This window comes from Tribolium castaneum, chromosome 1 (assembly GCF_031307605.1).
Source record: "Tribolium castaneum strain GA2 chromosome 1, icTriCast1.1, whole genome shotgun sequence".
Lineage (NCBI taxonomy): Eukaryota > Metazoa > Arthropoda > Insecta > Coleoptera > Tenebrionidae > Tribolium > Tribolium castaneum.
Window position 1 is genome coordinate 27,567,526 of NC_087394.1, and position 25,115 is coordinate 27,592,640.

At 34.5% G+C, this 25,115-nt stretch overlaps 2 protein-coding genes across 3 annotated transcripts in view; one reads left to right on the plus strand and one right to left on the minus strand.

The window, feature by feature from the left end:
- Positions 1-24,272, minus strand: part of LOC100142007 (Krueppel-like factor 6) — a 193,115-nt gene extending 168,843 nt beyond the window's left edge. The window contains exon 1 of one of the 2 annotated variants that reach the window (XM_015977918.2): positions 24,097-24,272. In XM_015977918.2, the coding sequence (XP_015833404.1) occupies positions 24,097-24,189 (93 nt within the window). In that variant the 5' untranslated portion in view covers positions 24,190-24,272. Of the gene's footprint in view, positions 1-7,727; positions 8,097-24,096 lie in introns of those variants that run through there. The other variant, XM_008193862.3, reaches the window with a different exon arrangement.
- Positions 14,927-25,034, plus strand: LOC100142620 (heat shock cognate 71 kDa protein). Its single transcript, XM_015977915.2, has 10 exons — positions 14,927-15,229; positions 17,676-18,034; positions 18,700-18,789; positions 20,006-20,341; positions 22,693-22,980; positions 23,445-23,585; positions 23,634-23,870; positions 24,448-24,804; positions 24,852-24,933; positions 24,978-25,034. The coding sequence occupies exons 1-8, from the start codon at positions 15,016-15,018 to the stop codon at positions 24,712-24,714; spliced, it is 1,932 nt and encodes a 643-aa protein (XP_015833401.1). The 5' UTR covers positions 14,927-15,015; the 3' UTR covers positions 24,715-24,804; positions 24,852-24,933; positions 24,978-25,034.
- Positions 25,035-25,115: the final 81 nt, after the last annotated feature.

A 25,115-nucleotide genomic window follows, 5' to 3' on the forward strand; every position in this document is an offset into this window, starting at 1 on the left:
TTTGTTACCGGAACAAAAGCGATGCTCCATTATAGACCCATTTATGGGAACACAAAGGTCGACGTCACATCAACGCTAAATGCGCCCTTAAATATAATTATCTTGTAACGCATAAACCCCTAAAATAGGCACTGACATGTTTATGGAAACGCACGCCAAAAGTTTACCCCATTTGCACAGCATCCCACACCATTCAACTGTGTTGAAACAACTCCGAAGAGTATGATTCCGATAATAAAGAAAAAAAAATCAAGATCATTTCCTAACTAAATAAAAAATAATAAATTCAATTCAACATCTGACTGTACGTGGAAACTAAACTAGTGAAACTCAGAATAATTAAATATTATTTTGAAATAACAACCAGAAATAATTTAGAGAAAAATAAAGAAAATGTAGACTGCAAGCAATGAGGAACCTAAATAACCATTCACAAAAAGATAAAATGAAGGAAAATGAAATAACCAGACTATGATTTTATTGTAAAGTGCATAAGAAAATGGATTGAACAACATAAAATTTTTCCCCATCAAACTTTAATTCTTTACTTATCAGATCTAAAATAGTGCAACAAACAAATTACTGTTTGTATTTTTGTTAAAAGCGTTGCAAGTAGATTAAAATGTATGTACATAGTTGACGCAATTTTATTACGTTACATCTGACTTGTTGGCGTACTTTAAAATTGAAGGTTGTAAATAAGCACCTGGTAGCAAACCGTAAAAATTAAAGCCCAGGTGATGGCAATAGCAGTAATTGTAAATCAGTTTAGAGGCACGTGCAATCGGCATCTTTTCGAGAGCAATAAAGCAAGCGGATCTATATTGCAGTCTACCCAAACGTTGTAGTTATTGTCCGTTAAAATTTATGAACTGGCTGCAAGAAGTTCATAAATCATCTCAATAAGGTAAAGTCGCAATATTAAAAATCGCGCCACTTAATTTCATTTCTGGGATTTTATTGACCAAGAACTGAAGAAGACACGTAGAGGTAGTTCATTATTTTTAGTTTCTTTTGAGAGAAAAATTCTTAATGAAATAGTTAAGAAAAAGTAAACAGAGAAATGAGCAATGGGTATGGGAAAGTGTTGACAAGACAACTCTCAAAGGCTCTTTCATAACGTTATCAATAAGAGATCGAGTGTTAAGACGCCACACGATCATTGATTGTGAAAAGGCAATTGAATCTGACAACGCATCTTTTTTAAGCATTTCGCAATGTGTCACTTTCTATTTCCACAAGTTATTAACATTGACAACTGAGTTGCCCACAAATAACGGGAAGTAAGTACATTTTATCGCCTTTGTTTTGGTGATAGGTGCATTCCCTGCCCATCTGTGAAAGTAACGGATGTCCCTTTTTCGATGAGCGATGATAACAGTTTCCGGCTTGACGCGCCATCTCCAATTCATCGTCTGGTCCGTCATGATTATGTTCAAATACTGAATTTATTTGTTTACGAAGCCAGCCATCACTTATGCACTTGTTATCCTGTAATGTCTTGTTTGTTTGGGGCGTCTTGTTATCATATTTATGAGAGATTCCCCCATTCACCTGAGACGCTTCTTGAAAATTCGCAAAAAACTCAAACATCCGAATTATTTTTAGCTGCAAACACCGTTAATTAACTCCTCCAACCGGAAGCTAATTTCAGAATCTTGACTGTATAACTAATTGAAACATTTCCGGTCTAAATTAAGCGCCACAAACGGAAACAATAACTTGCGCACATTTTAGAAAAACTGAGGCAAAATCCGTATTTTTAACCTTAACCCTGAACGACGACTATTTATACCACTAGTGAAACAAAGAAGCAATTTCGCCACGAGCGTCTTTATTCAAAATATTCACTCGGGGTCGCGCAATATTTTCATTGAAAACAGTTCGAGAAAAACTGGAAATAATCTCGACGTGAAAATATTTTCCCAATCCCAAGCTAAATAATTTACAAAACTTTTACGCTCCGTTGACACGCTGTTATTAACTCTTATCACAATGTACATACCGTAAAAGAGAACACACGAATAATAAATATTTTACGGAAAAACGACTATTGACAAGTGATACATCCAAGAAAAATTTTATCAACAAACAGGGATCGTTCTCACAAGTTAAGGGTCACCTAGCCCGACAAATTATCATCCCAGAGGTCACCATAAACAAACAAATCATAAGGATCGACTCGGTTCCTTCCTCTTTCAATAGAAATTGTGGGAAAATGTTAAATTAGCGTGAAATTTACAAATCATTGCAATTATGGCCACCAGACAATAAAGGAGAAAACGATCGGAAATGCCCGAAAGGGCCGAGAAGGCAAATAAGGGACCATTGAATTGCAAATGACTCACACGAGATGAGTAACAGGAAATGCGTGCATTTTTAACTATTTAAGAATAATTTGTGTTGAAAAAATCGGCAACAATGGGACATAATACGTGACAAGTTACATATTATTTAACACAATAATAACAATTATCCTGTCGAAGAATGACATTTCCAACGAGAGAAGCCGAGAAAAAAGCAGTAATAAATACGATTGTGCAATGAAATCCTTCGGTGCAGGAACGGCCGAGAAACCTGTTACGACTTACGTAACGGCATACTTAAAGCCAAGTACATCAACATTGTTATTTATGCACAAATGCGACGTAATTTGTATTTTTCGGACGCTATCGCTTGATATCGGATTACTTACAAACTGAGTTAATCGCTAACTTAATACAAGAATGTATGATAACACCGTGTGTAATTCAGTCTTCACCTCTTCGTGGAAAAACACCAAATGCTTGTTGAAAATCAGGGCGCTATTAAAAATAATTACATTATTAAGTTTGATATTAGAAGTGTAATCATCGCGCTTTATTTATTTACACAATGCGTTATTATCGATAGGTTTCTTGAAACCGATTTTATTATCGCACCACTTACACTTTATTCACCTATAAAAATTACGTCAACAACATATTTGTGATTGCACGTAAAAGATTAACCCTGGGAAAGAGTCAACTAAAATTTTGAATTTATGACGGATTAGTTCAGACACAAATAACATAAAAATATAACTGCCCTCCACCACGTGACAATAAATCACGTAAAGCCGTTATTATGTAAGTCTTCAATGAAACATGTCCATGTATGGGTATAAATAATTTTATTGCCGTTTCGATCACTTTTTCTAAAAGGACAAGTAAGAATCTAAATTTAACCAACCGGGAAATTACATCAATACTGCAAATAACAATTGTAAATAGTTTCGTTCGGCATAATAATGATGCACATGTGTTATTACTAGTAATAAAAATATTTATTTAAATAATTCGCCATGCAACACGTCATTTTGCATTTTAAGTAGGAACAGAATTTGCACAATTCAGTCAAATCGTAATTGTTCGTAAACAGTCAAGCAAATGAAATTTTCTGAATGAATAATTTGGCTAATCTTGTACATAACATTAGTGATTAAGAGTATCATTGTACTGTTCTCGGAAATTACTCGTAATCTTTGACGTATTCCATTTACGTTAATTTATCAATTATCAAACATCAATGTTTAATTAAATTTCAATTACCAACAACTGCAATAATTATTGCTCCTGTTGGAATATGGAAAAAAGAGAATACACTGTTCGACTGCGAATGGCTGGAAAAAGCAAAAACTGCAATTTTTTAATATTGCCACACTATCAACAATCATCAATTCTCTCGGTCAAAATTCATTATTCCTCATTTCCTTTTTCATTTGTGAGCAAAGAGTGTTATGTCAAAAAATATTTCTTTTATCGACTCTGAAATTTTCTTTTGAAAAAAGTAACAGTTACAATTTTTGTGTCAATAACCAAGTATTCCCAATTCTGTGTGACATAAAAAAATCCTTCTCAGCAGCAGTTCAATTAATCATGCAACAGAAATGATGAGTTATTTGGTTCAATAGATAAATAAACACGAAGCTATGTTTTAGTGGTCGTTATCTCGTGGGCGATATCAGTGATTCAAAAAATATTCCCATCGATAAGCCCTACCAGGAAAAGCGTGTTCAAGTGGTGTTGATTAAAACGCGCCGAATTTAATCAATCAATGACTAGTGCACCGATTCGTAAGAATTGCCCTGACCATGTAATATTTAATAATTACAGCCAGTCTAGACGTTTTCGTCCCGACTTGAACCTTTAAACAAACTGACCGATCGATAAAAGGCATCATCTGTTCCGGACAATTATCACAGCGAATCGTTGCTGAATTTGGCAGTTCGGTTTCCGTTACAAAACCAATTTTGAACCGGTTCACTCTGTATGCAGTGCTAACAAAAAAAATTGGTACAAACAGCAAGAAACGCTGTCACGGTTGACATATCGCACTCGAATTCCAGAGATAGCGTTAATTTGTTGGTGGACGGTTGTAAACATTTGTACAAGAAGTGTGCACATCCTGCGTTTCGTAACCGACACAAATATTTTTCGAAAAGTATTTTATTGAAATGAAATTCATTCACGAGGAGGATTAGTCACAGCGAGTTGACTCACTTTCGGTAACAATCAAATTACTAATACACCTGTTTAGGTGGTCAGATTCGTCACACCAAGAGTTTCATTCACAAATTATCGAATTAAGACCAATTAGCATTATGCTAATTAGGTCATTTGTAGCAATAAAATCCCCACTCGGGTCCGATCTTTCATCAATGGAGCAAAAACTCTTCATTAATTAACTTTGATGTTCGCACATACGTAAATATGGTGTTTCCAAGACTATTGTCTCTTTGCTAAGCAAACGACGATCAGAATTAATTAATTAATTACAATAACAATAAATTATACAAAGAGCGCTCAACTCTTGCCGTCAATAATAATTATCTCAACTCATCACTTAATAAAAGTCGTGAATCATGCATTAAATCGCAGGGACACACGTAATAAAAATTTCTTAATAACATATTAGCATTCTTGCATACCAACGATTTTCTCTCCAAGTCTGATGACATTGTCTTTATAAAACTTATTTAATTATAGACAATAATCCGGCCATTGTTGTTTCCTACGAAGAAAATAATTACAGCAAGCAAAAGGTCACATTTTATTGCAGCCCACAAAAGACTCTTTATATCCACTATTTATAAAATCACCACGTTGCGCATTTATTAATATAAATTCATAGTGCATTATTTACCCATTACACCGAGATTAAGCCGAATTAGATTTGGTTTAATTACAGGTAAAAACAGTCATTGTTTATTTTGTTATTCATTTTATGGGACAAAATGTTTTGCTTCATGTAATGGAAATTTTAAATGGCGAACTATCGGTTATCGGCTTGCGAGATAGTGTTTCGCAACGAATTTTCCTTGAGGAAAATTTAAACTGTATTATTAGGTGATTAAAATTTCAAGCCAGACACGAACTCTCAAATGACGTGTGCAAATATTTTGGCAATTCAGTTGCTTTTAAATAAATAAAAAATGGTTTATAATACGGTTTTACTATCGGACAAAATTCTTTCCTGCTACGTGCTCTGACTCAAACGTCTACCATAATGGGCATTTAACGATGGTTTCTTACATAATGAAAAATGGCCCGTGATGGCTCTACCTGGATAACTAACCCAGACAAGTTCGTAAAATCATAAAACTGACTACAATGCGTTATTTATCGGTGACAATTTCCACCGGTTCATTATTATTATTTTTAATAATTTCGGCAATAGTCTCGCTGCAGGAAACATTTACATAATTAAAACTGGAAACAAATACAAATAAACAGCCAAAGAACCGAGATAAAATCCAATTTAACATTCCCCATTAAAAAACAAACGAAATATAAATAGAGTAAAACAAGATGAGAGAATATTTAAATCCAGAAACAAAAATATTTTTCAAGGAGGGTATAAACTGTGTTTGTTTCCGTTGGTTGTTTAGTATGCGTGGAGCGAAACATCAATAATTTCGGCAGTGAAAATAATTCCGCCAATTATGAAGCTGATCAGTGAAGAGTAAATGAAGAGTGACAGGTGCCAAATGCCAAAAATAGATGCATTTTTCAAGTTTTAGAAAGCATATTTATTAGCTTTAAAAAATGCCAAGACAAATGGTGGATTTCCAAAAACAACAAAAAAAGATTATCATACCTACATATCAAAAATTGTAGAAAAATTATAAAAAAATTCACATGCATGGAGAAAAAGATACATTGCAATGCTTTTTAATAGCAAACTCTGAGTTCTGTGTATAGTTTTTGAGATACAGAAAAAAATGCTTGTTGCAGGAGCGTACTAAAAAGTTTTTCTAATGTAGTATACATTTTTCCATGTTTTTGCTAAATGTAACAATTTTTAAAAATATACTGTGTATGTACGTACATGTTTTAACAGCAATTAGTAAAATCTACTCCTTTAAAAGTTTTTAGTGTATTTTAAGAAAATGAAGCACATAATTATAGTAATTATAACTAAAAATATATAATTAATGTATACAGTTTATAGTGGGTGAAGTTAGGAAAAACGTATCACAAATGATTTGTGCATTTTTTTAATTTTGTGGTCAGAACAACTCTTCTGTACGCTATTTAAACAATTCTGGACACACTTTTGACCCACAGGAGCGTACTCATAGTCATTTAATTTTTTCATATGGGCTTTCCCATAATAAAATTTGCTAAAATGTCGTAAATTTCTGGTTTGTATTTACTCACGTTTTCTGTGAAAAGCTACAAAAACGGATGTTTTAACCCAAATTTTGCCAAAGGCTAAAATTTTACAAAACATTAATTAAATAAAATCTATTTTAATTTCCGCATTTAATTAACTTGTATGAGAATAATAAACCGCACACTTTATTTATTTTTATTTTTTCGCTGCTGTAGAGTGTAGAATATTTGAAAAAAAATGTAAATATCAATTCCTATTGCGGAAATTATTGCGAAATTATTTTGTACTGATCTATGTGTATTTTGTAATTACTAATTAATAATTACATTAAAGATTAACAAGTTTCCTGAATATTAATTTTTGTTTTCTCCGGAAACTGCGTCAGAAATAACAAATCTCCCAAAATGTTTGTTCTTGTCATTTAACACTTTTGGTCGTTCTGCGTTTCAAGTTAGATGCAAAAGCCATGAATCATGAAATGAATCACGAATCAAAAATATTTGCTTAATTAGTATGTTTGATATTTGAAAAACAGTTCTTTGCGGTGAGTTGCGTGCGAATTTAAAAATTAAAAACCCGTCAATGCCTGGTTTGCGGCCCGATTTCCAAATACCTTGGTATTGTTTGTTCGGAATAACTTCTGTTAATAAAAATTGAAAACATCGCCGGCAAAAACCCGTTTATTTACCAAACTCATAAACGTAACAAGTGTAGCGAAATGTTTATTTTTAATTATTATGTAACGTCGTGTTTTTTGTCGATAGGCAGGCAGTCCACGGTCGTTACTCTAAAGTTGAATATGCAATTGATAAGATAAGGTTTTTATTGTTTCAAATTGAAACGTAGGGACGCTCGTGAAAGAACTGGTCCACTGTGACTGACTGATTCACACACACATAGCTTGTACTCTGTGACCTTGTATACGATTCACCTGTTTTATTCTCTACAGGGCTCTGTCTTTGTCTGGCCGATGCCGGCGCTTAATACCGCGCTCTTTGTCTCGCCGCTACCCCTTACTTTTTTGCGTAGTGTAGCACCTGTACGGTGGAGGCTTGTGGTGGTGCACCACGTGGTGGGCTACCATAAATTACCTGTTGCCAGTGGTCGTCGAGTGACGGCTGAGCTGAGAAGTAGCCGGTGTCGTGGATGTCCTGCAGCTCTCTGAAGATGCCGACGCTTGGAAGTATATCCATGGTAGAATTCACAGTTGCACTTAAAACACTGAACAGTGCCGTTTACCGGCGGGCCATCGCGACCGACCTCCGCACATAAAGTCGCCAAAAGGCTGTTGCGTGGCCAGCGATGTCTGGGCTATGGGGTGGACAATGTCCGCGCTAAAGTGACAACTCTCGGGCTATTTAAATGGTGCTAGGGTGCGAAACGGCGGAGCGCTAGAAGTCTCTCTCGCAGGCCTCGCGGCACGACTGCTGTGGACTTCACAGTCTCGTCCGAAGGCTCTGTGCATGGTTCAGGAAGCCTCCGCCAAGGCGCCACTTTCATGACGGATTCGATCGGCTGCGTGCCGGAGCTGCGCAAAGCCAACGCAAGAGTGGCACAGACAAGTTGTGCGAAATTCAGGATACAGGAGATTTCAGCAGGATGGAGTTTCAGGGACGCGAAAAATTTCGCAAAGGATAATGCTAATGCCACTCTATCCTGGCTGTTCCTTATTAGATTTATCACTAAGTTGCTTAATGAATCTACGAAAAGGTCCTTCTAGATCCTCAAAAGGATTTGCACACGTGAATTTGCCATTTTACGTTATCTTTGGATTTTCTCCAAATTTTCGTTTGGCGATTTCTATCGATAATTCCGGAACTATGAATGTGTGGTATTGCTGGATTTTGTTTCATTTTATAAGAAAAAAATCAACGACCTCTGACTAATATAATCAAGAAAATCGCAAATACCGGGTGTTTCATTTCTCCCCTCTTGTAACTTTATGAAAAAGTAACAAAATGAATCTATTACCTTATAAATTTATCAAACGATCAGTCACTTTTGAGGCTCAGAATGGCATCTCAATTAACTTATATTCAAAAAAGACAAATTGTGGCCTTTTTATCCGTATGGTCAATCCGAAACTTGACGGCAAATGGAGATTTAAATAATAAGTTTATACCGTGCAATTTTCTAAAATTCTAATCTATTTATCCATGTCATTTACCTTAACTCCATGTCCATCACGGAAATAAGATTCCAACATAATTTTTTTATGATTTTCGATGAACATTTTAGATATATTGACAGATAAAGCGATGCTGAAGATATTTACACAATACATTTCACTGCTGAGGTAACAGTCATAGACAACTAGATCAATATTTAAAAAATCGCTTGATGGAAATCAGACATTGTAGTTGACTTTCAGCCCTTGTACGCTTTTTAAGTGAACAGAAATGTACCTACATAATAATAATAAATAATTGCAAATTGCGTAATGTAGTGACGTAGTTTGAAAGAAAACTTTAGTTACCTATGACAAAAAATTCACTTTTGTCAAAAACTTATCACGAGTTGTCACTCTTGTCAGTGAGTTGAAATTTGTTAAAAAATGGCTAGTTATTCGAATCAAGAAAAAATAGACAAAAAAATAGTATTTCTTAAAGTTCGTAAATAAAAGAGCTAATAAATAGTTCTCGTTCTAATCTATTTTTTAATTTAGTTTTTTTTTACCTTCGTTTACCATTATTTTGTCATATTGTGAGGTATAAGATTTAAAAAAAAAATAATGAACTCGTTTTTAATTTACTGTTTTTGAAAACACATTTCTATTGTTCGATCTGTTTCTCGAAGAAATGAAATTAAAAATGAAAAAATAAAATAAAGCAATAAAATTATTGACAATTACAAGCAAAAGGATTTAGGTTTTTGTTCGTGCCTTATTTTTAAAAGGAAACACTTAATATGACACTTAAACAAAAAATAAACAAAACAAAATCACCTCTTAATTATAAAATAAAGCAAGTACGGAATGATAAAGCTCTTTGTGTAAAATTACCAATAATTTTTTTGATTTTTTTTATTATCTTCTTTTTTTGAATTATTTTTACGTTATATTATTTGAATTCATGTACTCACCAGAAAAATAAGAAAGATCAGATACTATCAGTGAAAGAATGTAATTTAAAAAAATTAACTCGACTGATAAAGAGGCAAAGATATAAATTTTGTGCGTTACTTTTAGTTCATTTTGTTTACCTATAGTTTGTCATACTTTTTTATCTAATTTGTCTACATTTTGCTTTTTTAATAGACATACTAAAATGAAAGAATAGTCGTCATTTACGAAAATTTTTAGGTTAGCAGATAGCGACCGTATTTTTGACAATTTCAGCGTCCATGCAGGATCACCTACCTTGATTACCTTCCATGTACGCGTTTTTTGACAAAAGAATTCAGACAAAACAAAAATTACAGATCAATTTTTTACTTTCCACACTAAGAATAAAATCCCTAAATTTTTGTTTAAAAACGGCAAAAAAGTCACAAAAAATAGTATAAAAATCTTGTTTCATTCTTTAAAACAACTCGTTTTTGAAACATAAATTCGTGTTTCAAGAATGACCTTATTAAGCATGGTTATTAATGCACTAATAAAAGAAAAAAAGAGGCCAAATCCCAAACTAAAATTTAAAAAAATGGTGTTTTACTTTAAAAATGATCGATAATGCGTGGTGAAAAATGTTGTTAAAAACGGCTTTCGGTCCAAATTTAATATAATTAATTTGATTCGGAAATCGTTTTCCCAAAAATATGTTAAAAATAGGTACAAGGACTGAATAGTTGGATGGGGTAAAATTAAGTGTCGTGAAAGACGAATGTTGGGCGCGGATACAGTGCACATTCCTCTGGATTTTCTTGCACAGAAAAATTGTTCCGTGTCATATGAAAGAGTACAATGATGAATGATTACATTCCCAGGTGCTTTATATCGCAAATAATAATGCTAATGGCAAAAATATGCCTATTCCGAGGAAAAACATGTTGAATATAATTCACTCACCACATGGGTTTAACCTGAGAATTGTCATTAAAGCCGGGATTTCAGATAAGCCTTTCTGGAGCATTGCCAAATTAACACATTCTTTGCGCGTTTTTACTTCGTATATTCTGCCGCCAAGTTGATTGAAAAATTACACTTTGTGCGAATTGTTTGTTGTACTCATTCTTGTGTTAAGTTTATCGGAGCGAACAATTTTACTTTAATTTTGAGTTAAATGCACACAAACAAAAGTTATTGCCGAGTTTTGGGTAAGTAAAGATCAAAGTTTGGTGATATTAGGTCGGTTGGAACGTCAATAAACAGTCGGAGAATCTGAGACATGATAAATAATTACAAGTCAGGAGTGCTCAATTCATAAAATTGTTCGACTTTATTACGCTCGTTTGATTTAAAAGTTTGTTTAATCTCGCGCTATATTTATTGTTTGTCTAACAAAAGTTTTTAATGGATGTTCGTGAAATATAACCAGATCGATTGTGTTCAATGCAATATATGAAATTTACCAGCAAACTCATTAAATCATCAACTTGCTCTAAATTACCCACAATTTTCCGGAAATAAATACATTCCATATTGCTATACCTGACACAATTTACTTTTTTCCGTCCAAATCCGGTTTCTAACCCAAAATAGAGTGACTGTTGAATTCTCCACGTCTAGCTTAAAGCGGACTATTCTCTATTATGAGGACGACCCATTATGGCGGGATTACAAATTTATGCAAAGTGATACGGGGCCGTAATAGAGTTTCAGTTATTTGACTTGCTTAAAATGGGACAACTTGTTAAAAAAATGTTCTGTACGTGTTAAACTAATATGAATTAAAACAACTTAAGTGATCAATGATAAAGATATCAAAATGTGATTGTTTTATGGTTTTGTTCTAACTAGATTTTGTTTAATAAAATATTTAAATGGAAACTGGTAGTATTTTCTCAATATCTTGATAAAAACAGCTCCATATCTTGACTCACCTGCTGTAGGTGTACGATTCTCGTACGCGTGCCTATTATAAATTTTCCGCGCTATCACGTATCACTGTAAGAATTTTCTGACGTCACCTTTGAGGTGATAAACGAGAAAGCAGATATCAAATTTAAAACCAAACACGTTTAAAAATGTGAAATACTCGCTTTTGGATGAAAAAGTGTTGAGCTATTTAAATGCGTTGATTTATACTTGGTGTTTACCTCGCGATAATGAAAGATGGGTTTTCTAAAAAGTTTATGTAGTGTAAAAAAACATTGAGCGAAACTAGAAATAACCGTTTTTTATGTAAATAGGCCTCGCGACAGCAAGTAGAAAGCGTCCAAGCATTCGAAATTCAAACATTTTAAATAAATACTCGTCGCTCGAATTAGATACGACCGAATTGAAAATAAAAACGTTCAACTTTTGCATGACTTATTCATAAAATAAATAAGAAATTCTTTTTAGCGCCTTGCAATCCGGTGAATAAACAAGTATGTGAAGCGTGCCTTATACAAACAAAATCAGCACCCGGCAAAGACTATTTCCGAAAAATAAATCGTCTTGTGAAAAATTCATTCGCGCCAGGGCCTCCTCTAATTGCTCGACGACATTCAATCGAATTGAAAAGAAAATTTATATTGAGATAATCTTGTTTTTAGTTTCGGAGGAAAACAATGGAATAATTAAGGGGTTGAATTTAAATTTTAATTTCATCAAACGCATTTTATAAATCATAAAAGCCAAAGTTGAAGTTTTAAATTGAAGGGGAGACTTTAACCAAGGTAATCAGCGAAGGCTGGAGCGAATTCGTCTAGTTAACTGAATTTCTTCCTCCATCCTTGATTCAGCGATTTACCAGTTGCTGCGTTTAATGCTTATTGCACTTATCCGCTTCTTTAAACATTCGAAAAGGAGGAATCGTTCCGAAGCAGAGACATCAAAAATATTGTAGCTACAACCCTAAATAGCGAAATCGCGTTTTTGCCATGAATGAACAATTAAATTTGCCATTATATTTGAGCCAATCGCGTGTAAATTTGATAAATTTGCTAGGGCAATAACGTATGAAAAACCCAGATTAATTTCGTTTAATATTTGTTATCAAACAAGCTATTAGGCAACTGCACTGATAAAATTTAATATCCACGTTTGCTTTCCCTGCAAATACACCAGAACCTATTAATTAATGACTCATTTCTCTTTGTGTGCTTTCTGACCTGTATTATTAGGGGAACAGTTAACTCATTTTCTGGACACATAATAAAGCGAATTAGCTTCTTCTGCCCACTTTTTCCCACCGGTAATTGAAAAGATAAATTGGATATTACTGCTGTATGGAAAGTAATTCACTTTGATTTAGTTTTAAGTGAAAAACTTTAAATAAGTGCTTGCTGATCGAAATTATCTTGTCCCGTTACAAGTACAAGATGTTTCATAATTTCCTACACAAAAACTTCAAAAATCGATAAACTGCTATGCGTGACAGTTTTGCGATTCAAGCAAATTGGATAAAATTTCAGAATCCTGAAACATATTCTATCTTTTTTATCTATTAATAAAGGGAAATGGGCAAATACTGGTATGCAAGAATCTGGCAAATACTGAACTTAATTTAAGTTAAAAATATATTTCTTTTATTTTGTTCGTGTAATTCAATTTGATTCAATTTAATTTTAAAAATTCAATAAAGTAGAAAAAACGAAAAAAAATTACATTATTATTTGGAAACGATTTACAGCTTTACCAGATGAAAACCTGTCCCTAAATTTCTCCTCTAAAGTGCGAGTAGAGTTTATAATTTGTTTTTGTGCCAAAGCCTATCCAACCTTATTTGTACAAAATAACATTATTTATTATCACTCCTCAGTCGTAATTTTTAAGATTGTTCTAGCGAGAAATAAATCAATTTTAAACTGATCTTTTATAGCCCACTCAAACAAGACAAAAATAAGGAGATCGGTGGAAAAAATTCCTAGAGAGATGCATTTTTTTAAAAGCTTTCTTTACACTTGGGTAGACATATTTCAAAAGTCCCCGAGGTTGGGGAGCAAGCTGGAGGCTAAAGCTGTCTTTTTTTGTTTTTTTGCGTATATCTCGCAAACTATTACTCCTATCAATCTTTATCATATTACTAAAATTAAAACTGATAAAATTTTCTACAAAATGGTCCTAGTTTTATTGTTGTGGGACTAACCGTAGGCAAGCTACTAGCTTTTGAAGATTGGTGTCTACATGACACTGTATAACTAAACATTAGTATATCATAATTATTTATCTGCAAATAGTGTGTATAAAGCGTCTCCCACCTAAGCTAATAGTGGGAAAGAAGAGAGAAAAATACTTTCATCTTTCGGGCTTTCTAGTTGAAGACTACAATTCAACATCTGAAGATGACCCAGAAGACATGATAGAATGAACTGTTGGGCTTAATATATACAGTTTATTATAAGATTTATTCAAAACATCTATATTAAATCATCTATTTATTAATATTTTACTGAACAAGACTGTAATTCAGTTTTCAATGTTTGAGACGAAGACGACGTCTAAAGACGACTTTGAAGACTTCTGTGACCCCCATGTCTCCCCTTTTCTCGTCTAATGAAGTGTTAGACCCAATAAATTCAGTTTATTGCCAGTTTTTCAAATCACAATTTCTTTTAAAGCACATTTTTTCTTTCCAGCCTTATAACTCGCTTATAGTTAGTTCTACAAGAAAAATGCATATAACTAGTTTGTAGAAAATTTTATCAGCTTTAATTTTGGTAATAAGATAAAAATTGATTGGAGTAACAGTTACAGAGATATAAGCAAAAAACGAAAAAAAAACTGCTTTAACCCCCTCGCCCTACACGAGCTCGCCAACCAACCTCGAGGACTTTTCATATATGTGTACCCAAGTGTAAAAAAAGCTTTAAAAAAAACTCCAACTCTCTTGGAATTTTTTTCACCGATTTTTCTAATTTGACTGGGCTATAAGATTTAGATAATAGTAGATAGTTTTTGTAGACATTTCTCGTAGTCAAAAGTCCTTTCTCATTCTTTAATCTTGAGAACACCTCCTATCTGCAAACTCATTGTTGTGTCCAACCATATCTGCCAGAAGCATAGTTTTATATGCATTAAAGCATCTTTACGACTTTAAAATTCACATAACTAAACATTACGGCCATCTCAGATAAAACCGTTACAATGTTTCGCAACGCGTGGGGTAGTTTCGCCCTTATTTCATCGCATATGTGTAAACATTTTTGTCTGAAACTTGTATCATTAGGATAAGCTTTCAGCTCGATGAATTACGGGTCCCTTTACAAATTGCAACTTTTGACTTTGTCACATTTGTCAAGTGTCAGTCCATAATCAAAATTCGCCGTGTTCACACTTGTCTAAATTGAGTATAAATGGCCACCGGACTCGTTTCTCTTCCCATCGGCATAGATCTAGGGACGACGTATTCATGTGTCGGTGTTTTCTCGAACGGAACTGTTAATATCATTGCAAACGACCAAGGAAACCGTACGACTCCTAGTTTTGTCGCTTTTACGGATGTGGAAAGACTTGTCGGGGATCCGGCGAAGGGTCAAGTGGCCCTGAACCCCGAAAACACCGTCTACGGTACGTGCTGAATAAACATTTTTCATTTGCATTATTTACTAAAGTGATTAGTTTCGAACAATGTTGTAACTTAATTAAGTGACCCGCCATCGATTTATAACAAACTAATTTAATAAAACGGAAACTTTCCTTGTGGCTAATACACTAATTAGTAATTAAACTTAAAATTCGTAATTTAAGTTGGGACTGGCCACGATGGCCTTTCAAATAGGTTTCGGTATTAATTATTTTACTAAAACACCTTTGTTTCGAAACGGCTCCACGCCAGAGTAACGACGCGGTCGTTTTATTTTTATAACACGTTTATGTAAAACAAAATGTGGGACAAAAATTTAATGAAAAGCTCACATTATCGCACTTTTACTTTCCAATAAAGTTGCATATTTTTTCACGTTTTAAATTTCAGAGCTAATTGAAAGTAAATTCGGGAGATTTATTAAGGGATTTAATAATTACTTAGTGATGTTAAACAGTTAATTATGTACATATTTTAATACTACTACTATGAGTCGGTTGATCGATGCATAATTGCATATAAATTACCCATCAAAGCTGACGGAAACACGATCATTAATATTTTTCACCCAGACACAGTTTAAATTACAGAGGATAAGCGTAAAGTTATTAAAAATTTAAATGCAAATAGCTACAAAAACTTTTACTCCACCGATTAACCGCGTGTTCCTAAATATATTTTAAAAAATGGATAAACCAAACTTTACCAATCAGACAACACGGTAATGTTTAAAATTACGAAAATCACTCTAACGTGAATCAAAATGGCAATTTTTAGGAGAAAACAGCGGAGAAAATCCGGAAAAAACGCAACAATACAGAGACAGGGATAAATACTAAAACTGTTCTGTCTCAAACTATTAGTGATTTTTAATTATGTAAAAAAAGCCAAATTTGTTAAATTATGGCTACGGAGGACTATAACTTAGGAGAGAAAACGAGATATAAAATTGCAGGATTTTCTGTACCCAAAAAAAAAAAAAAAATAGTAAGGCAAGCGTTCAAGCGTTATACCGTCTCGACGCCAAATCGTTTTAAATTAATTTAAATCCAGTTCACTAATTACTTGTTCTTAACAAACTAAAAACACTGATGAACCGAATTATCATAAAAAAAACTTGAGAGTATTTTTTAAGACGTTGCGAATACGGATAAAGGTATAGATAAAAAGTAGGAACAAATTTGTGGATAGTTAATTTGCCCTAAAACGGTCAGCGAGACCATACTTCTATTCTCAACGGTCTAAAGACGTTCAAAACGCTGAAGCAACGGATTCATTTCATTTTACCTTTGGTCATCTAACTAAAATTTAATTTATACCTAACTACAGAAGATAAAAATATAGTGCCCCGGACTTTTTATAGAAAATTTAATTCTCTAGAACTTATAAGTTCCACACACATTTTTTATATGTTCAACCCTATTCCCAACGTTTTTATAAACATGCGCCGGTGTGCAAAGAATTGTCGCTTAGAAATATCAATTTGCGTTCCACCTTAAATTTTTGTGAACGTCGAGTATACGTTTGAAGATAAAATAATAATAATAATGGTGGTTTATTATAGAAAAGTTGTTCATTATCTGTGAGAGAAGAGAAGGCACTACGATCAGATTATGCCAACTTTCGTTACTTGTGTAATAAAAACATTTTTTTTATCGGTACATTGACAATTTTTTTTATTTTTTCACCGATAGAATAAAATCTTTTACTACTGAGAACTTATTGCTCTATCTGCCTGTATTTTTTGGTTTGCCGTGTGCCAACCCTTATACTAATACAACCATTTTTTAATTAATTGCTCCGAAAACTTAAGTTAATGGAATCACTGCGCTCTCTGACGACACCAACGGAACTATCGAGAACAAGGACGTTTTATTTGTACGTCGTTTCGCATCCTAAGTTTTAGATATCCGTAGTCTCAAACTATGATTGTTATTTAATTACATAAAAAATCATTAATTAAGTTGTGGCAAAACTTAGATCAGAATTACTTTCTAAATCATTTCAATGACTATGTTTCCAATTTTCGAGAAATTCAATAAAAATTCAGTAAAACGCATGCATACTCCATGAAAACTCCACAAAAACACTTGAAACATTCAAAAGAACGAAAATTACAATACACATGCATTTCATATTTTTGAAATAAACACGTTTTAGCTAGAATTATTTGAATTACGCACGTTTATTGAAGAGTGAATCAGCGAAAATTTTCACAATAATAATGCATATTCTAGGTGTGAAAAACACTATTTAGTTTCAAATGTTGTAAAGGTATAGAAAATCCGGTTCTAGTGCGGAAAGCTGGCTGTTATTGGGCTGTTGCGTCCCGGTCGCAACAAGCACAATAAATTATTCGCTATCGAGACGTTGTGCCCGCAAAACTTTCATAATTAATGTATTCAAACATTAATGCATTTTGCGTGTCAGATGCGAAAAGATTAATAGGACGAAAATTCAACGACCCGGCCGTCCAGCACGACATGAAACTGTGGCCCTTCCAAGTGATTAACGATAACGGGAAGCCGAAAATTCGGGTCCGGTACAAGGGCGAAACGAAGACTTTCTTCCCGGAAGAGATCTCCTCCATGGTCCTTGGCAAAATGAAGGAGACGGCGGAGGCCTATCTCGGAACGCATGTCACGGGGGCGGTTATCACCGTCCCCGCGTACTTCAACGACTCCCAGAGGCAGGCCACAAAGGATGCCGGGACCATAGCGGGCCTGAATGTCCTGAGGATCATCAACGAGCCCACGGCGGCCGCCATCGCCTACGGCCTCGACAAAAAGGTCCGCATTACGCTTGCTTATACGAGGGTGGGAAGAAATATCGCGAAAATGGCGTTCCACCATCCTGCAAAAACATTTTGTTTAAAGGGGCTGCATCACCCCACCCTCGTAGTTACTGTCACAACAATCAAAACTACTAATTAAATATTGAAATTTCGTCGGTCTCATCTGGCGTCGTCCTCCGGGCGATAAAATTTTAAATTTCACTAATCTAAGTTCGGGATGAATCCGCTCGTATCACGCATTTTCGTTTCGAATCGATACAAACCCTATTCTTTCCGTATCATTTTGAGGCATAATACATAAAGCATGCCACAAAAGCAACTCATTGTGGATTTCTTGTGTTGTGTAAATGGATGCATTATATAATAATGATTCCGTTTTCTCGAGGAAAACCAAATTGTTGCTCGTATCTTTGCCGTCTTCCACGCTTTAACCGAGCACACTCTACTAATTCGATAATATTACTTTACTCGGTTCGCAGCTGCTTTCGTCACTAAACAAAAATTGGACGAAGCTGGATGAAATTAATTGCGAGTAAAACAAACGCTCGCTCCGATGATGAGGTAAATATTGTAATACAACGCACCACCTGTTATTCGGACGAGCTAATCCCGACGGATTTTTACCCAAAATTCGTATATGGCAAACAGTTTTCTTTCCAGGGTTCTACCGAACGAAATATTTTGATCTTTGACTTCGGTGGAGGCACTTTTGATGTCTCGATTCTCAACTTGGCCGACGGAATTTTTGAAGTGAGTCAATCACTACCAAACTCTTATCTACAGAACCGTCAGGGAGCCATAATTTACATTTTGCCACCCCCTTAAGCCCACAGTGTGCTAATTAACAAAAACTGTGCAAAGATTAGGTGATTCTTTGCAAGAACTTTACGTTAACATGACAAAAATTATGTTTGCACGTCAAAACTTTTGGCGATTATTTTTTTTAGAACGCATAGAAAAATCATATTTTATTTCTGCTTATTTCCAAGCATTTTATTACTTGTTCAGCCAAAAATCAAAGATACAATTATGTCGACAAATTTAATAAAAAATACATCGAAAAATCACCGAAAATCGAAAATGACGTAGAGTTTTTGTTTAAATTTTTTTGATAAGCAAATAGAACAAAATGTTACTAAAGTAATTAAAACTTTTTAATTTTGTTTCATTTTCCGACCGTTTAAGTACGTTGTTTAATTAGCAACGCATTTATTTTAAAAAATTTCGTCCAAACTAAGCCAAAAAGACATTTAGTTTTGTCTTTTTACCTCGATTTTCAGAAAAGCTATATAACTGCTTTTTCATTTTTTAAAAATCAGCCGAAAATTTACTAAATTAGATCGAAAAATATCCAATTATTTTATCTTTTTGGGTAATTTAGCATATTTTCAGTCAGAAACGCAGGTGCTTGATGAAACACCAAAAATATATTTAGAAAGAGGCAAACTAATAAATCTAGAGTTCAATAGAAAAAAGTCAAAGCAATTAAAAAAAACCTACATTCCAAAATTAATGAAATCACGATTTCCCCTAAATTTTATTTTGTTTGTTTGTTAGTCCCTAAGTTAGTCTTATTAAAATTAAATAATTCTCCAATAATTTATGCATTTTTTATTAAGCCAACCCGTTTCCATTTCTAATTATTCCCAAACATCGAACTGGTAATTAGGGTTTAATACTACAAAGAAATAAATTAAGCAAAAAAGCTCAAAAGCCAGTTCAAAACAAAGCAATTTTAAATTTTTTGAGTACACGTATTTATTTTGCCATAAAATGGCATTATTTTTTAAATTTTCCTAAACTGCGGTCTGAAAAATCGACAAAATGGATCGAAAGTGATGAAATTTTACAATTATTTTAATTATAATTATTACATCTTCCATTCAAAAAATGCAATTATCCAAGAAAAGTTGGATAAAAATTACCCAAAAAAACACAGAAAGTGTGAAAAATCACTTTTTTCCAGGTGAAGTCGACCGCTGGCGACACCCACTTGGGTGGTGAAGACATCGACTGTCGTATGGTCGATTTCTTCACTGAAGAGTTTAAAAGAAAGCACAAAATTGATTTGAAAAACAACAAAAGGGCTTTGAGACGTCTCCAGACCGCGTGCGAGCGTGCCAAAAGAACGCTATCCTCAGCAACACAAGCCAGCGTCGAAATCGACTCGTTGGCGAATGGAGTCGATTTTTACACCAATATAAGTCGTGCGAAATTTGAAGAACTGAACGGCGATATTTTCCGGAGGACGCTAGAGCCGGTGGAAAAGGCGCTCCGGGACGCCAAAATCGACAAAAGCAAGGTCAAAACTTGTTAAATTTTTCAACCAATTCTTCCCGTAACATAAGTCGGCATTATTTTTATAAATCGAATGGAACTCATATCGTGAATTATTATGAAACCGATAGAATTTATCTAACTATAACTCGTGGTAGAAACCGGGAGTTGGTTTTGTTATTCAGTTGAGGAACTGCAGCATATTTGGAATACTGCAGGTAATTTGAAATCCTCGGTTATCTTAATTAATGGAAACGTCTTCTGTGTTTTTGCCATAAACATAACGGCGTATGACATACGAAGTAGTTATTACTACAAACAGGCCGCAAACTTAACATTTCTGTTGATATCCACATGGGGAAACGTCTACTTTAAAAAGTATCGCAATTATACAAGCTGTTCCGTTTTTATTGTTACAAATTTAAACACTCCATTTTAAAACAAAAGTTTCCAATAAACATGTATCGAAAAATACTTCGTAAGAGAGCTACACCCCCTGAAAGTGGTGATTCTTTTAGTAGGTTTTTCTCAATATTTCAGAAAATTTGGCACAGTCAATAATAGGCCTTAATCACGCCTAACTCACCGTTTTTTATTAACTTTGCCAAATTTTGTGATTTTATCTGTAATGGTTCCAGAAATATTGAGAAAAACTCACTCAAAGAAGCAGGGGTGCTTCAGCAGCAGGGGGTGTAGATCCCTTACGAAGTATTCGATACATGTTTATAGGAAACTTTTGTCTTGAATTAAATGTTCTATCGCCTGTTTAAATTTGTAACAATAAAAACGACCTTAAATGACCTTAACAGTTTCTTTTTTTTTGGAATTTCGTGAAAATTTCAAGAATAAAAAATGAGATATGGAGTTTTAAGCAAGGATGCCATGTTATTAATTTGGAATTCGGAAGTAAAATTACCGTTGGGGGCGCCACTGAGCTAGGTCGAAAACAGTAACCATAAATGGCGGGAAAATGTTTATTCGGATATTTTGAGCGTTGTACGAATTTTGGGGCTTCACAATTATTACATTGCCTATGCGGAATGACTATTGTATCTTTGGTGCAAGAAACGAATGTTGACAAATTAGAGATGACGAAGAAAACACGACTGTTTGGTTCACTTTCTTTATTGGAAAATTATTACAAAGACATTGAAAAGCCTACTTTTTGGCATAATTTACGTTTAAATGTATCAGCAGTTGTTAATCTTTATTGTAGTTGTGTAGATTTACCGCAGCATTTCATGATTTTTTCAGTGGAAAATTCTAACCTAAAATTCGTAACACTTCACTAATTTATTAGTTTCTTGAGCCAAACTTTGTGTTCGCTGTGATCCATTACTTATAATCTTTAATTAGACAACTGTTTGATAACACTTTGTAATCAAAATTTAAATATTTTTCACTTTTTATCCACTTTCAAGTTCCAACAATAAACACTTTATACCACGAAAAACTACAGAACCAAAGTCAACGCTAGTATTTACCACCACGTACTTTTAAAGTAATTCTTTCTATTGTAAGTAATTAACACTATACACGCAAAATTGTTGAACAATTCATTAAATGTCAGTTAAATGTGGCATTACGAAAATTTCTTTACTGTTTTCGACATAGTTCAAAAGTCATCACCAGAGGGCGTCTAGTTAATTTTATTGCCGAATATCTAAAGTAATACTAATTGTAGCCTATATTGTTAGAAAAAATATATTTAGAAAGAGGCAAACTAATAAAGCTAGAGTTCAATAGAAAAAAGTCAAAGCAATTGAAAAAAACCTACATTCCAAAATTAATGAAATCACGATTTCCCCTAAATTTTATTTTGTTTGTTTGTTAGTCCCTAAGTTAGTCTTATTAAAATTAAATTATTCTCCAATAATTTATGCATTTTTTATTAAGCCAACCCGTTTCCATTTCTAATTATTCCCAAACATCGAACTGGTAATTAGGGTTTAATACTACAAAGAAATAAATTTTTAAGCATTTATTGGATGGTCCACATTTGTCGATGAGGAATTAAATAAAGATTTGAGAAGATGACCAGATTTTTCAAAAATCATAAGAAAATGCATTTAGAGCACTAACTACCTTAAAACAGAAAACCAAAATGTCACGTTACATTTCACAGAAATTTCAGAACTACTCATCTTAAGAGAGTCTTTTTACTTAAATTCAAATTCAAATTTTTTATTACAAAATCTTTTGATTTTTCAACAGATTTCACTACAACTTAGGCTTTAGTTTATTATAACTCAAAATCTAGACGTGATTTAATCTTTTGGCTGATGTTTTCTCAATTACCTCAATGAAATAAACCCAGAAAAAGCATTTTTTTGCTTTTTTTTAATGAATTAATTTTTGAGGGTTTTTTCTTGTCAGATCGACGACATCGTGCTCGTCGGCGGCTCGACCCGAATCCCGAAGATCCAGTCACTCCTCCAGAGTCTGTTCCAAGGCAAAGAACTCAACAAATCAATCAATCCGGACGAGGCCGTGGCGTATGGGGCGGCCGTGCAGGCGGCCATCCTGTCAGGAGATAATTCAGAAGCCGTCCGTGATATCCTCCTCCTGGACGTGACTCCTTTGTCGTTAGGAATTGAAACGGCCGGAGGCGTCATGGCCGTGTTAATACAGAGAAACACCACAATTCCGGTGAAACATTCACAGGTATCGGTACCGGCGCATCCGCCATTATTCGACGCTTTAATATCAAATGAGTGCAATTTATGGTAATATTGACGCTTGTAATAATAAACTAAACGGTACAAAGGGAGGTGATACATTTAAATGGCCGCATTAGCGCAAGACGGAACACTAGTCGTGCTAATAAATGCTGCAACGAATGTAATGTAGTCGCAGTCGGACTTAAATGTGTATATTATTTTAAATTTGCAACAAGCGTAAATTCTCGCAATACTTTACGTACATTGCAATGCTTTCCCGGCTCAGACGCCCTCGTTTATCACGATTACGTTACGTACCCTACGTACACACAAGAGCAAACCTGCTATTAATCTAGATCATTTGCACGCCTTAAATTCGATTCCATATTTCACTCCAGCCAATTCGCTTTATTTATCCTCAAACTTTAAACAATAACAATTTTTCGTGGCTGAAGGCAGTTTTTACAGATATTTTCCACTTTCGCCGACAACCAGCCCGGAGTCTCGATCCAGGTGTACGAAGGCGAGCGCAGTATGACGCGTGATAACAACTTATTAGGGAAATTCGAGCTCATGGGGATACCGCCGGCTCCGCGAGGTGTCCCGCAAGTGAGACGTGTCCTTTGATCAAGGCGGAAATATTTGAGAAAATTTCAGATCGAGGTGTCGTTCGACATTGACGCCAACGGTATTCTTAACGTATCAGCGGTCGAAAACGCCACCGGTAAAACCAATCAAATAACCATCAGAAACGACAAAGGGCGACTCACGAAAGAGCAAATTGAGAAAATGGTCACCGAAGCCGAAAAATTCAAAGAACAAGACCAGCAAATGAAGGCCACGGTGGCGAGCAAAAATGACCTGGAAGCCTATGTGTACCAGATGAAGAATTTGGTGAGTGTTTGTGCCCCATTTTTTCTGTCACCTGGCAGCATAGGCAACCAAACATACACTCAATACGTGAGTCACGACTTAGAAAATACATCGGAACTTGTCATAAATGTATCAATTTATGAAATTATTACAGTAATAGGCGTTTTAGAGGTCGGGAAATACGTATATACATCCCTTGGTTGGTAAAATGCCGAAATGCTAGCGTTAAGATTATAGGAACACTTGCCTGATTCTGGAGTGCCTTGGTAGCTGTTTTTGAAACTTCAGGCCCCATTTCACTGGCATTTTCAGACACCACACTAAACAACGTCCACAACATTAACAATAGTTTATTTTATTAGAAAATTCAATTTCTCGTTTCACACAGCACTACCTACTTGATGAAAAACATCAAATGTCAAAAATGCACAGCCTACCACACTAATATATGAACATTCTTAAAAACACGAATATTTTATTAATTACACAAAATAATTGTTATAAATGAAAAATATTCAATTATTGATAGGAAAAGTTATTTTCGCTCCCCAATTATAATATACGAGTTAAATAGTCCACAAAAATAAAAATTTTGTAGGCAGACGACCCGACTGTGGCGTCGAAACTATCACCAGCTGATAAAACACTCCTGAGTAACACATGCAAGGAGGCAGTTGAGTGGATGGGCAAAAATCAGAGCGCTACCGAAGAACAAAACGTGCGTAAGAAGGAAGAAATCGAAAATAAGCTAAAACCGATCATTATGAAATTGTACGCGGGGCCTGGACAATCATCGCAAAGGCAATTTCCATCCCACGACAACAATAACAGGGGAAATGGACCGATAATTGACGAAGTTGATTAATTTTTTAAAATGCTTAATTTCCGCCTGTTTTTGAAATTGACGCGATCGGTAACATCACTCCCTACAAATATGGAACATAACCAAAAATTGGTAAGTTTGAATTTCTTTTACTGAATCAATTTACAACGAAACTACAGGTTTCAGAGTTCATGAAACTCGGAAATGTTAGCAAAAAAGACGCAAATGTCGGCCTTCAAGTTTATCTCGAGCTGTGTGAAGGTTAGGTTTTTGGGGCTGGAGGCAGTTTTTTGACGTATTTTTAGTGAGGAAGTATTGGGATGTCGTGGCGAAATATAACCCCGAGGCGCAGTTGCTTTACTTCACTGCAAAGAAAAGTAAATCGGAAAGTGACTCAATTTTCGTCCCTAGGGCGGCAAGTGACGGGTTGAGTTTCAATCAAA